The sequence below is a fragment of the Trachymyrmex cornetzi genome, unplaced genomic scaffold (assembly GCF_001594075.2).
Source record: "Trachymyrmex cornetzi isolate Tcor2-1 unplaced genomic scaffold, Tcor1.1 scaffold82, whole genome shotgun sequence".
NCBI lineage: Eukaryota > Metazoa > Arthropoda > Insecta > Hymenoptera > Formicidae > Trachymyrmex > Trachymyrmex cornetzi.
In genome coordinates, this window is record NW_017300158.1 from 1,031,998 (window position 1) to 1,047,752 (window position 15,755).

General features: G+C 32.2%; 2 protein-coding genes across 2 annotated transcripts; both read left to right on the top strand.

Annotated features, from left to right (window-relative positions):
• The first annotated feature begins 1,006 nt into the window (after positions 1 to 1,006).
• On the top strand, positions 1,007 to 4,209 carry Prp3 (pre-mRNA processing factor 3). The gene is made up of 5 exons (XM_018519219.1): positions 1,007 to 1,302; positions 1,686 to 1,897; positions 2,019 to 2,799; positions 3,297 to 3,654; positions 3,690 to 4,209. Exons 1-5 carry the CDS (start codon positions 1,155 to 1,157, stop codon positions 4,087 to 4,089), a joined length of 1,899 nt encoding a protein of 632 aa, XP_018374721.1. The 5' UTR covers positions 1,007 to 1,154; the 3' UTR covers positions 4,090 to 4,209.
• A 767-nt stretch (positions 4,210 to 4,976) lies between these two features.
• LOC108768667 (peroxidasin-like protein) lies at positions 4,977 to 15,598 on the top strand. Its single transcript, XM_018519189.1, has 8 exons — positions 4,977 to 5,173; positions 8,155 to 8,926; positions 9,452 to 9,879; positions 12,059 to 12,306; positions 14,453 to 14,702; positions 14,952 to 15,070; positions 15,182 to 15,341; positions 15,517 to 15,598. Exons 1-8 carry the CDS (start codon positions 5,118 to 5,120, stop codon positions 15,596 to 15,598), a joined length of 2,115 nt encoding a protein of 704 aa, XP_018374691.1. The 5' UTR covers positions 4,977 to 5,117.
• Positions 15,599 to 15,755: the final 157 nt, after the last annotated feature.

Below are 15,755 nucleotides of genomic sequence, written 5' to 3' on the forward strand. Positions count from 1 at the left end.
CCAGCATTACGGTATGGACGACCGAATCGAGCAACTCGATTGGTCGAAAACCTACGTTACGTTTACATTTATGCTGGATTCACACTGCATCCGATTTGCGTCGTACAATACTCTGCAATCAATCAGAAAACAGGATTCCGATGGATTTTGCTTCGTATCATCGGAATCCAGTTTTCTGATTGGTTGCAGAGTGTCGTACAACGCAAATCGAATGCAGTGTGAATCCAGCATTACGGTATGGACGCCCGCTCTTCAACCAATCAGAAAACAGGATTCCGATGGATTTTGCTTCGTATCATCGGAATCCTGTTTTCTGATTGGCTGCAAAGCGTCGTACGACATAAATCGGATGCATTGTAAATCCAGCATAACTGTCCCTACATGCCTAGCGACAGTTGTCGATGTCGTTGCGCAGCTTTTTCACCATATAAAATATCTGCGCAACGACACCGACAACTGTCGGTAGGCGTATAAAATAGTTACAGAATATTGGCCCAGGAGATAATTAAAGAACGCTGACATTATCGACAATTGATATAAATTTACGATTATTAATCTAAATAATATTTAGATATTACACATTGTAAAATTCATGAATTTTTATTATATATATATGCTCCGTAAATAAATATGTACTCTTATAATGCTATAATATTCTATACATTGCAGAAAAATTACAATTTTTTGTCTGCAGTTCATCATCTCTGTTGATAATCAAACTTTGACGATAACACTGAAATCACAATTTTAAAGAAAAATCGAGTATTATTGAGTTCTAAATGCATAAATATATCTGCTAAACTAATAAATCATAAAATTAGTACAATATTATCAGTTTTTAATTCTTAATCACTTCAATATTCACAAGGACGCGAACTCCCGTAAGGATGTCGGTCTTTAATAATATCTCGTCGGTGGTTACATGAAAGAGGGAGGTATGACCACTCTCAGGTTTCTCTCTGGTACTACTTAGCACTGCGAGCATTTCTTTGTTGAATGTGTTCAATGTTAAACCATATTGCATGGTAAAAAGCATTCGGTATCGGTGATTTTAACCTTAATGTTTGCAAGATGATTATATTGTAAGAATATTAACTTTATCACAAAATAGTGGACTTACTTAAATATTCAACGAGTAAAATAAAGTTAAAAACATGTCTTATTTAACGAGAAAAGAAATAGACGAAATGAAGCCGCAGATCGAGAAAGCGGTTCATAAATTTCTTGGCTTTAGTGAACCAGCTATTGTTACTACAGCTGTCAACTGTATTACTTCTGGCTATGACAAACGTAAAACAGCAGGTTAGCATTAGAAAATATGTTAATTTATTTTCTATGATGATTATTTTCTACAATTTTTACTATTAACATTTAATACCTTCTATGACTTTTTGTTCAGACATTCATTCTTCATAAAAGTTTTTTATAATTTTTAATAAAATACGTTATGAAATGCATTTTTCTTAACAAGTATAAACACAAACAAGAATATCATAAGTCACTATTAACTATATCATGTGGCACGCTGTAGACAAATCACTTGCAATTGTCATGACATGGAGTGTATTAAAGTACCTGTATTACTTTATTTCATATACTTGAAATATACTTATATACTTAAAAATGTATATATATACTTCGAAATATATATGATTCTATATAATATGTAAACAAATTTTTTGTAGATAAATTATCGGCTTTATTAGAAGACAAGAAAGCTTCTAAGTTGACAGAAAAGATATTTACAATATATGATGATACTAAAGCATCTCAAAAGAGTAAAAAACGATCTCATCCTGAAGATAAAGATAAAGACAAAGATGCAAAGAAATCGAGATTCAAAGATGATGAAACGAAAAATGAAAAACCCATAGAGACTCAACTTTCTGCAGATAAGGTATTAGAATTCGATATATATATATATGTAAAATAATATAAGATTATATATATTATCTTTTAATGCTTTAAACAGTTCAAACACTTCAGTATTATATAAGCTTAATTCTTTATATCTTTAGATAAGACAAATGATGGCTAATGCACAAAGAGAAATAGAAGAAAGAAAAAGAGCTTTAAAGGCGATAAAGCAGGAAGATGTTTCTATAAAGCCCTTTAAAGTACGTGATACACTACCAACAGTAGGAAGCATGTATAATCAAGGCCTACTGAGTAAAACAGATTCAGACAAAGCACGAAAAATAGCTGCATTACAAGCACAGATCAGAAATAAATTAAACTCAGGATTACTTGGCAATGTTAATGTACCGGACAAACCAACTCCCTTAATTTTGGATGAATCTGGCAGAACAGTAGACATAACAGGCAAAGAAGTACAACTTACTCAAGTAGTACCTACATTAAAAGCTAATATACGTGCAAAAAAAAGAGAAGAATTCAAAGCTCAACTACAAGAATCAAAAGGTCCAGAAGAAATACAAGATACCCATTTTTTCGATAACAGAATAGGTGTAAAACCAGCTATGCGTGGTAAACGTGCATTAAAATTTCACGAACCAGGAAAATTCCAACAATTAGCAGAAAGAATGCGCATGAAGACACAGTTAGAGAAATTGCAAAATGAAATTAGTCAAATTGCTAGAAAAACTGGAATCAGTTCAGCGACTAAATTAGCTCTTATTGCACCCAAAACTGAAGCTCTTAGTGAAGATGTGCCTAACATAGAATGGTGGGATTCTGTTATATTAACTGGTGGATATCCTAATGAAAATGAGTTAACGCCAATCAAAAGTTTGACTATCACTAATTTAGTAGAACATCCAACACAAATGCGGCCTCCAAGTATGTATTATGTATATATATTATTTATATGTATAAGCCTTTGATATACAAGGTATTTCTTAAATAGTGGACACTAATCTAATATAGAGTTATTCCTAATTAAAAATTGAGTGGAAAAGTTCTTTATAATTTTACAATTTTCGCAATGGTTAACGAAATATTAATTTCTAAATATTACCGAACAAGCGCGTATCCGGCTGCCCAATCATTAACTATCATAAACATTGCAAAATGATAGAGATTTTTTTATTCAGTTTTTTATCAGGAATAGCGCTATATGATTAGTGTCCGCTATTTAAGAAACGCCATGTGATTCGGCAATCTTTAGAATTAATGTTTCATCGATCATTGCAAAAATTGCAAAATGGTATAGGATTTTTCGATTCAATTTTTAATCAGGAATAGCGCTATATGATTAGTGTCTGCTATTTAAACGTCGTGTGTATTTATAAAATTGAATATATTTATATTGTTTTCTGTGATTATTTTGTATACAGCGGATCCTTTGAAACCAATATATATGCCTGTATTTCTAACAAAAAAAGAACGTAAGAAATTAAGAAGACAAAATAGACGAGAAACTTGGAAGGAAGAGCAGGAAAAAATTCGATTAGGTCTAGAAGCACCACCTGAGCCAAAGTTGCGGATCTCGAATCTCATGCGAGTTTTAGGGACTGAAGCTGTACAAGATCCTACTAAAATTGAAGCTCATGTTCGACAACAAATGGCTAAAAGGTTGAAAGCTCATGAGGATGCAAATGCAGCACGGAGACTTACTGCTGATCAACGTCGCGAAAAAAAGGCGAGGAAGCTTAAAGAAGATACTAGTCTTGGCGTATATGTTTCTGTTTATAGGTAAATATTATATATATAAATTATATCTTTTACAGAATACGTGATCTTGTCAATAATGCTTCAAAGAAATTCAAAGTGGAGACTAATGCGAAACAACTTTATCTTACTGGTTGCGTAATGCTGTTCCGAGATTGTAACGTTGTTGTAGTGGAAGGTGGAGCAAAACAACAAGCTAAGTACAAACGGCTGATGATGCATCGCATCAAATGGGAAGAAGATATAGTGAAGGATAATGACGGGAATGATGTACCAAATAGATGTGTACTTGTGTGGGAAGGGACAAGTAAACAGCGCCATTTCGGAGAAATTAAGTTTAAAGTGTGCCCTATTGAAAAAATGGCTCGAGAACATTTTAAGAAACATCAAGTGGAACACTATTGGGATTTAGCCTACAGTGGCGCAGTTCTTGATAATACAGATGAAGTACGCCCTTAAAATATAATTTTGTAAATTAATTTAACATATAATTTAGCTAATACAACAAATGATAAATAACTTCTGTACAACTTAATAAGATTATTGAAATGAGAAATAAAAGATGTATAACCATACTAAGAGTGGACATAAATAAAAGTGTTCATTGTTTCAAAAAGTCTATTTACTTATTATAGTTGGCACAATCTTGCAGTTAAATCTTAATATTGTAACTGTAATATTTTATTATTAAATTATGTTATTTCAGCATTATTTACATAAATTTACTTTTAATTGAACGTTTAAAAACCTCTTGAATAAAAAATGCGGTCATTCCATGCGTGAACACACTATCACGATTTATTACCAATGCTAATTCATTGATTTACACAAAGAAAGCAATAAATGAAGAAACGAGTGTGACTCTTCATTATCCTAACAAATCACAAATGGTGTCATCTCAAGGAATTTTAATCCGTGAACGACATTGTAGTCAAGCCCATCAAGTGCGTCCAATTAGCATAGCGCAATGGCGCTGCGATACCTATACTATTATAACATACAAAAGAACACATGCGAGGTCCATGCATACCGCATTGCATGCATGAAGGTGCGAACGGAATATTCGACCTTGAAACGGCACCTTCAACCGCGATTCCCAATAACGTAGCCAAAGAAAGGTGAACCTTGGTCCCGTTCGTAATACTGATCCAGCAGCCACTATTGCTGCAGCGATGCACTTTTACCAGTCGTATATGTGTTATACTTCGATGCACCGTACACCACTGATGCACGTGCATTGCTGCGATCCTGGTTAAACCCCACTCCAGGATAGATCGAACGGGATAGACTAGAGTTTTACTTTCGTTTGAAGCATCATTCTCAGTTCAGGTTTACCGCTGCGCGTACTCGCGCAAGTCGCTCTCGCGCGTGTGGTTCTTATGAAACCATTCGAAGCAGATGAATGCCATCGCGTATTAAGGATACTTAATCCTTCCTGGAGTGATCCCTTACGTTAAGAGGATATCGTGCGCATTACCCTCAAAAAGATGTTGATCCCCACTAAAAACATCGCTACCAGTAGCTCGTTCATCTTCGTATCGCGGTAAGTACTTTTTCGCATTATTTTTTAATATAAATATGACAAAAAATTTTGTGCTATATGTTTAAATTATAATTTGATAATACACAAATTTAATAATACATAGTATTATTAATTACGAATATTTTTTAATATTTGTAAACAATTCTTTGCATGCGTGTATCGAAATATAAATGGCGAAATTAATTACAAATTTATAACTTAAACAATTTATTTTTGCATTATTAAGTATTAAATACGAAATAATGAATGTATGATTACTAAAAATAAATAATTTTTACAAAGAAATATATTTTAGAAATTTGATTAATTTAGTTTTTTTTTAATAAATATGTGAGCGATTAAGAATTAATATAAGGAACGATTTAAATTTATATAGATATGATAAATGTAAAATTTAATCATAAGTATTTGTTTATGAATTTTTTCGATCGCGACAATTTATCGTTGTTAAAGGAAAGGAGAAAAAGAAAGAAATAAGGAAGAGTGAACTTTTTCTGTAATATGTAAAATATGAGAGCGCATGTAAACACAGAAACAATACTTATATAATTGAATCTTTTTCTCAGTATAAATTCTGTAAGAATTACTCGTTTCAAAATCAGGGAGGAAGGGTTGATTAAGCGTGAGTTGTTACATATCGGATAATTAGCTCATACGTTCTAACCCAACGATCGTAAACAGAGAAACGGCAGCGTTATGAAACTTTGCGAATGCGAACGTGTTGAAGTCTTGGCACAACGATTTATACTCATAGTTAGCACGTTTCTCTCAGCTCGTTACTTCATCAAAGGTTAACGATTATATCGTGCGGACTTATTCAGATCTACACAAATCGACTTGCGTGGGCGATATGAAACTAATTGTTTTGTAATTATTATAATTTATTGCATAAATAAAGCAGTATCTCGTATATATACTGTATCAAAAGAGATTTGTATCGCTTATGTTTATTCTGTATGTGACATCTTCTAAATTATTCTAAAAGAACATCCCCTAGAATTAAGTATAATTTCTAATTAATTATTTGACAATAATATATTAAGTATTTTAAAATAATTATTTGTGTTAATAAAAATTATCAATATCAATTATGATTTTCCAATTCTAAGTATGAGAATATACATAATATGTATTGAAAAAAAAAATTTCCTAAGTCTCTAAGTAATATTTTCTTGAACAGTATTAAGTAAACATTTCCTTATTAGAAATAAATATTTACTAAACGTAAACATATATTATTTGATTAAAATATTACTTTTTAAAAAATAAATTTATTTGCAGTAAAGAAATATTTTACGCTAAGTATCATTCAAGAAAATATTAGATTTAGGAATTTGTTTCCAGTAATATCCAAAGATTATTATGCAGTCTTTAAAACAGTTACAACAATACAGTTGGAGTAAATATTTTAACAAGTATTAAAAATAATATTTCTGAGGCAAATTGGGATCTAAAGACATTGATAAATCAATCTTTGAGCTCAACATAGGCCTAGTTTACAGCATGGATTTGATACGAGTATTAATTAGTAACTTTCTATTGAATTATCTTAATTTCAGCAATACGTATATATGATATGAATATTTAATTAATTATCTTGATGCATATTATATCAATTTAGTACATCATTCTTTAAATACATTACTGGAATTAAGATAATTTAATAGAAAGTTATTAATTAGCATACGCGTATCAAATGCGGTGTAAAAAGAGCCATAAAAAGATAACAATATTCCTTTTCATTTAATTTCATAAGAATTTTCAAGTTTTGTTAAAAAATTGAGAACTACGACGTTCTATTCAGAAATGATATAGTTAATAATCTCTATGTGCTTGGACATTACAGAAAGATGCATCACGCAAATAATGCTTTAATACAATATAATTGTATGTAATTTACTTTGTCGATTCTATTGATTCTTCAAGTCAACATAGATCTTCCTTGCTTTCGCAAAGTGCATGCTCGTGTTCCAACAACATCGAAGTTCCGGGTCAATAAGGATTAACAGTTTAAACATAATTGATCAAGAGTGATCGATCTGCGTGTCAAGGAGATTGTTTCCATCGATTCACGCGAACGCTAATCATGGGAATAAAGAACATTACGCAAAACGATCGTAAAAGAACCAGGAAGGATTTCTTAAATGTCAGCCTCATTCGACCTCCTTTTAAGGTCTGTCTGACCATATGCTGTGCCATAAAGGCATAAAAAATGACACAGTCCCAGTTGAGAAACTAGCACGAGATAGATGCCCGTGTTGATGAATGAATTTGTTACGGTAAACGCGCGCAATGAACAATGCTTCTAATGTAACGGGGTGAAATGCCATCGCGTCGACAAGGTCTCCAGAGTTCATTGTGATGAATTACACGATAAATTACGAAACGTGTTTCTAATCTCTATAATATCACGTATATCAGTTCCTCTGTCACATAGAGTAAATTACGTGGAATCTCGCTTGCTCTTAAATCTTGTTATACATTAGCATAGATCACATAAGTTCATGTATGTATACATAACTTTAATGAGATCTTATCAAAATATTTAATGTAATTAAAGCGCAAACAGCGATTACAATAGTCTGAGTCAATAAAGATCAGTATACTGTGGCCTTCAAGGCATAAGTTTCGTAATAAATAATATAACAAACGTGTGTCTGTCAATACATCTCAGTTTATTTGCAATACGGATGTGCAAATATATACGGTCGTCCGCAATGTCCAATCCCCATAATTGCGCTTTCAATGATTGATTGTATCTCATCATCGCTAAGTTAGATAATAATACAACCATCGAATTTGCATAACGATTATTGGGTAATAACGGTGCTGTATGTTGTACCGTGCAGAATGTAAGTGCATTCGCACAAGAATTCATCTCTATTCGAAGGCGTTATAACTGTTTGCCACGATGGCACTTAGCGGCACTAAGCTATGCATGGATAAGTGGGTGTTTTCTATCTTTAGATTACGATCCGCAGATTCCTTGCTCTAATGACATTCGTTGGAGCTACGACCTTGCCACCCAGGATGCTACACGATCTGGATAAGCGCACGAATCTCTCTATGGAGAGATACAGCCAGGCGGAACGAGCAATCATGAATTCCCGGACGCAACTCAATCGAGGCTCGCCGTCTTGGTTCCTTGGTGCGTCCCACGAGATGACCGAGGGCGCACAAAATCTCTCGAGAAAGGCTTTGCGAATCGAAACAATGGCAGTGATGCTCGTAGAAGCACTCAATATGTCATCGAAACAGGCATCCTTAATCTTGCCGACGGTAGCCGCCGTCCTTTGCCCGGATTCACCCAACTTCCTACGACTAGTATCCGAATGCAAGAAATCAGATGTCCATTACAGGACACATACGGGTCGATGCAATAATCCGTTGCATCCAACTTGGGGTGCAGCGCTGGAGGCTTACGTGAGATTCTTGCCGCCGGAGTATGAAGATGGTGTCTCCTTGCCCCGTACAAATTTGCCGAGTGCGAGAGAAGTCTCCTCGCAGGTACATGCCGGCGGATTGGACCTTAAACATCCTTATTTAATGGCGCTTACTGCGCTTTTCAGTCAATTTCTTGCTCACGATTTGGCGCATACGCCTAGGATGGAATTACCGGACCGCGCCAGACTCAAGTGTTGCGACGTTGATTATGAAAATTTTCATCCGGAGTGCTTCCCGATTCGCGCGGAGCAGCCGATCGGATGTATGGAATATTCGAGATCAGCACCGCATCCAGGGAATTCGTTACAGGTAATTTATATGAATAAAATCTTATATAATGTTCGAGAAATCTCTTAGAAATACGTCTATGATTTCTTCATATTATTATGCAAGAACTCCAGTCTAGGCAATGCCTTTTAAGATGCACATGAGGATTATATTGTCATTAGTATAAATTTGAAAGTTAATAATACCTTACGTATAGTGTACTAAGAATATAATATAAAAATAAAAAGAACCTGGTTATTTATGAAACTCGAATGTATAAATTAATCATTTTCATCGTAAAAGTAATAAATGAGAAAATAAAAATTTCATATTTTTGCTGCAAATCGATTTTAAAGCATTCTATATGTTAAACACAAAATGCGTAAAATTAAGTAAAAAATTCTAAAGAAATTATATAATCTGTGTGAAATTAATCGTTTTCCAGTATAATTATAATAGAATTTTAATTCCTTTCAAAGTTCTAGAGTTCCTGATAAAGTTTTAAATAATTTTGGCGACTAACTTACAGGAAGATTCATACTATACGTTAGATATCGTTTAATACAGGGTTGCAAGTTGGGTTCTCGACAACAAATCAATCAGGTATCTTCCTATTTGGATCTGTCACCCCTTTACGGTAGTTCCGAAGAGACAGCTAAAACTTTACGGTCGGGCGAAGACGGTTTGCTAAATACGCAAAGGAAAAACTTGCCGATGGCTTCGCCAAAATACGAGAGCTGTAGAAGTGCAAACAAGGCATTTCCGTGTTTCTTTAGCGGCGATTCCAGAGTAAACGAGAATCCAGGTCTCACTTTGATGCACGTGTTATTCTTACGAGAGCACAACCTAGTGACTATGGAATTGAAACATTTAAATCCTCATTGGGATGACGAAAAATTATATCAAGAAGCAAGAAAAATTGTTATCGCCGAACTGCAACATATAACTTATAACGAGTTTCTACCTGTTATTCTCGGAGAACATGCCCTCGACAAGTAAGTAATATTTCCTGTATTATATCTAACTTGTAAAAAGCACAAACATAAATCAATGAGAAAGAAAATGTGTTTCAACGGGATCAATATATAGCATTCGTTTGAACAGATATTCATAGTCGGTTTTTATCAGGGTTAGGTAAGTTAATGTTTTTTTTTAATTGAATAAAGTTAAAGTTAATGGCTTTACAAAATTAATAAATCTAAGTTAAAAGTTGAAGGAATAAAAAATGAACTTAACGAAAGTTAAGTTAATATTGAATTAACTTAAGTTAAAAAAAAGTTAATTTTGAAAAAAATTATTTTTGAGGTCAAAATGTCCTAATTTTTCTTAAAATGAGATTAAATAACTACACAATATAGATTATTAAGTAAATTAAATTTTTAGTTTTTTTCATATATGATATAACATAATGATATAACTATATAAGTTATATAACTTTAAAAAAACAGCCAGCATAGAGAAGATATAAGATTAGTGATTACATTTTAAAAAATTACATTTTAAGTTAAAAATAAACCATCGATAAGAATACAACGTATCGATAATGACAAAATATTAAATAATAACAAAACTCATAATTCCTTAGAATCACGTACATTGCAGAATCACGTGTGAAAATTAATAATAATAATTGACTTTTCTGATTATTAGTTCTTATTAAATTAAAAATAATTATTAAAGTCCCTCCAACATCCCCTTAGGCGTCGTCTACAATATACGGAGTAAGAAGTAAGAGTAAGAAATTGACCAATCACAGTCGATTATTCTTCTCACATTCGACTGTGATTGGTCAATTTCTTACTCTTACTTCTTACTTCGTGTATTGTAGACGGGCCTTTAAAGCGCATGAACGTTAATGGCTTCGGCATATCAGCGCGATTTGCGACTTGCAAATAGCCAGATAGGTTTTTAGGTTTTCACTTTTTAATAAACCTTAAACCATAAGAAATGGACCAATTACAGTCAAATATTCTTCTCGCATTCGTCTGCAATTGGTCAATTTCTTATAACTTAAGGCTTAAAACATCTAGTCTAAATCCGAACTAAAGCTTATGGCATAAGCCGCAATCAGAGGGCTGTATTAGCATCTTAAGAAATTACTTAAGATGGTCTTAAAATATGAACAGATTACGAATATACGCTTTTAGTCTTATTATATTTTATTATTTTTCTAAGGCATTTAAAAGAGATAAAAAAATTTTCAACTTAAAAAAAGTTAACGTTTAAAAGTAACTTAGTTAAGTTAAAATTTATTGCACTTATAATTAACTAAGTTAAGTTAAAAGTTATTAACTTTACAACTTTTTTTTCAACTTTTAACGTTTTAACTAGTTACTACCCAACACTGGTTTTTATATTTTAAAATGTCTTAAATAATGTCTTAAAATGTTAATGACTCTGTGATTTATGATTATCTCTTAAAAGATAATCTTAAATATAAGAACCAACTATGAATACTGGCCTTTGAACGTTTGGAAAAACAAAGTTCTACGTTTGAAAAAGAAGATATTCTATATTAACTGGTATGCGATATTTGCAATAATCTGCAATAATTTTGTAGAAGACTTTATCGTTTCTAATCGTTAATACATCGCTATTTCATTGAACGGACATTCTGGTGGTTCCATTTAGTGTCTAACATAGCTTCTTATACGATGGCTTACAAGAACTAATCGCAACAGTTGATGTACGCGATGGAAGATAATCTGATGGTGTTATACAAAAAGCGTGACTTCATTTCTAACGTGTATTAAATTATATATTAAGCACGCGTATTAAATCACATTTTACATAATAGCATGTCGGAATCTTATAACAGATTATCTTTTTTATTCTTCACAATTTCCATAAAGCGCGATGTCATATAAACTATAAATGATAATTTTTTAACATTAACACAGAATATAGTACCTTTTCCGAATCGATTTATGCAATACTCGTGCTTATAATTCACATTTGATTAAGCGTTTTATTGACAAATTGTGTATCTCTCTGAACTTTATTATATTCTTTCTCTCATTCGGGTATTCTTTTTAAATGATTCCGAATTGTACAATACGTCGTACAAGAGACGTGACGCAACGAAATTACATCATCCGCCCCCGTACTTTCCAAGACGCAACTCACATCCATACACGGTACTGCGTACGTTATCTCTTTGTTACGTATGCGAAGATACTCCTTGCGCTTGACACAGCGGGGCTACTTCCGTGGCTACGATATTCGCGCGGATGCAACTCTTTCGAACTCAGCGGCATCGGCTGGGCTCTTCTTCGTTGCCGCGCTGACCCCGAAAACCCTGGACTTGGTCGACTCACGATCAGCGCTCAAGTCTGGCGAAAGGACCTTATTGTCGGCCTTCTATGCGCCGCAGGAATTGTATGAGGCTGGTGCGATCGACCGACTGATCGTTGGAGCTACAGGTCAGTTGGAATTACTTGACATACTCGGAACACTAACGTAACTTGATATTTTTGTAAAACGCAAGGAAAATTTATTGCTGTACAAATATAGTTATATGTACAAGTATGTACATATAACTATACACATATATGTACAAGTATGAAAGATAATAAGTGGATTTTGAAAGATAAAAGAGCATAAAAGCCAACACAGGGTGACAATGCAATAATATATTACTTTAATTTACATATATATCGATAAACGTTTCTATAATAAATGGAGAAAATTTTTACGTATTTTAATCGAAAATTAGTAAAAAAGTGTTTTAGAAGAATTTCATAGCATTTTTAGAAAGTGATTGAATTGATCTCACATATATAATTTTATATTAATTTTTTCTAAATACGGACATAATATTTGCATTTTTATTTCTGAATGTTAGGATACGATATTTGTAAAAGAAAGATTCATACAGTATTTCTCAAATTACGAAATTAATCACTGTCATATTGTTGTCATAATGTGCAATTATTTAACATCTAGGATTTCATCCGTCGTATTATGGTTCATAAATTGGAATTGTATCTGGCATTCACTTTGTGTTCTTTAAACGTGAACTCTTTTACTTTTACAACATCGTAAGTGTCAAGTGACTGAATGTCACTCAAATTGCGCTTCAAGGAGATTACACAATACTGGCAATCAAGTCAGTTGTTCTTCTCCCTAAGATGGAAATCAATGCAGTACCTGTCACGTTCTTCACGGAGCGTTAAAAAGATAAGGGAAATCATCTTAAGTGAAGGGAAATACACCCGTTTAATGCGAATAGATCTTCTATCGTATTGTAATACGTTCTAGTCACGAGGCGATACACTAATTGCATTACAATTTATAACGATAAGAATACCGTTGTGTCGAGTAAATTGCTTAACTATGATTACTATTGTCATACATCGCGTGCATGTACGCTTCTTTGATTTTCATAAAATTGACTTGACTTTTTATAGAATATTCTTACCTTTCACTTTTTCTTGAAACGCAATGATGTTATATAATATTTTAATAAAAAAATTGTGAAAAATTGTGAAAAAATTTATGTGTGCATGTGTATGGCAAAAAAATCTTTCGCACGACAATTTACGTTTCTTCTTTGAGACCAAACGTTGTTATAGAATTAGATTGCTAAAAAAAGTTCTCATCGCACACACATACACCCACACATCAGTAATTCATCTTAAATTATAGTCTATCATTATCTAACATAAAAGTTAATTATCCAAGAAAAAATTGTGCGAATTTCAACGTAATCTTATAAAAGTTCACGAAATACATACTTCTTTGTGTGAACAATAGCACGCAAACTTTTTAATTACATTGCGGAAAAGAATGTAACATGTGAAAGTTAGAGTCACAATGACGTTTTTTTACGAAATTTTATGTGATATCGTGATTTAAAAAACGCAACGTTGATATCAAATTTATTAAAAATTTAGTATCAAAAAGTTGATATTAATTAAATGACTTTTTGATATTTTAAAATAAAATAACAGTCGAAATCAAATTTCATGAAACTACTTAATTTGCAATAACTATTATACGGAAGTAATATGAGGTATAAGAAAGAAAAGAAAAAAAGTTTGATTTACTCCTTCAAATTTTACTATGTTGTTTTGCAGAACGAACCTACTTTTTATAATTTAAAATTTTTTTAAATAAAAGTATGTACTAACGTATAATTTTCTTAAAAACATTATACAAATGTTACGTATGTAAATTACGTATGTACATTATACAAATGTTACGTAAATAAATTTTATAAGATCCTTAAGTAAATAAATTTTATAAGATTCTTATGTAAATAAATTTTGTAAATTGTGACGTCCATGAAGACAAATAATTTGGACAATGTTTATAATTCCGAGTTAAAAGATTAATTAATTCTATCTTCCCAATAGAGAGATACCTATACTACTGCTGGGAAGATAGAATTAATTAATCTTTTCTCCTTGATCCTTTTTTTAACTATTAAAGTTTTGAAAAAAATCAAAATCTTTCCTATACTACTAAATCTTTTGACATTTATTGCCACGATTTATATTGACACATTGTCTATGAGAAATTGGTTTTAATAACGATCTAGGATGCAAGATTTAATTTCCGCGACAGCGGGACATTCTAGGAAGCCTCTGCCTCCGGGTTTAAACGAAATACTCTTGGACCGATACTTCCACGACGGGAAGACCAACGATGTAGCCGTAGATTACGCCGCACAGATTATACAACAGGGAAGAGATCATGGCTTGCCACCTTACATCAGATGGCGAAGCTTCTGTGATTTGCCGAATCTCACTGACTTTCAGGATCTGACAGGCACCGTGGCCAAAGATACTATCGAGAGACTTCGAGTAGTCTACAAGTAAGATGAAATATAGGGTGAGATATAATAATAAAGATAACCATGTCTGAGTTCGCATTTTTTATGCCATATTACAATCAGCATCCGTATTTTTCTTTCTTTTTCTTTCCATTTTTTTCTTTCTCACTTAGGATTTAAAATAAATTATTGTCTTAGATTTTACAATAATTGTTAATTTCAATTCAAAAGATCTTGAAGATGTTCTAAAAATTTTATTATTCTGATGATGTATTTCTGTTTAATTTATAGAAATGTAGGGGATATAGATTTGGTAACTGGAGCACTTTCAGAAGCACCAATATTTGATTCTGTACTTGGACCAACATTCCTTTGTTTATTAGGACGAACGTTCCGAAATATTCGTTTAGGTAAATATGTATGACTTTTACATTCTTTATTACGTATTCTGCACAAAATAAGTTTGTCTGAATAATCAACTTCAAATAAGACATTTAAAATTCTATTGATTTTTAATACAGGTGATAGGTATTGGTACGAAAATGGAAATACTCCTGGTTCATTTACAATAAAGCAGTTGGAGGAAGTACGAAAAAGTACAATGGCACAAATTTTATGTCGCAATGGGGATAGGTTACAGTGGATGCAACCGAGAGCTTTTATTCTAAAAGATCCATTCCTGTAATTATATCAATTTTTTAACATAAATTTCTATTAATTGAAAATAAATTTATAGACTAATTATAGCACGAAAACAATCGAATATTATTATTATTATTAGTAGCGCGTCGATATTATTATTAATTAGTAGTGCGTCGATTTTAAATAATAAAATATTTTAATTTAATATTTTCAGAAATGATATGACAAATTGTACGATTCATACAAAAGGAGCCATGGATTTTACAGCTTGGAAAGAAAAAACAGATAAAATTTAATCTAAATTTCATATTCGATCGTCGAATGTTAATATTGCTCATATTAAACAATATATTGTTCCTGATTACATTAGATATCGTAAATTTGAAATTAGCAATACTCTAAAGTCTAATTCTTATATCAATTTGGATATTCGGGTATTACTAAAAAATAATT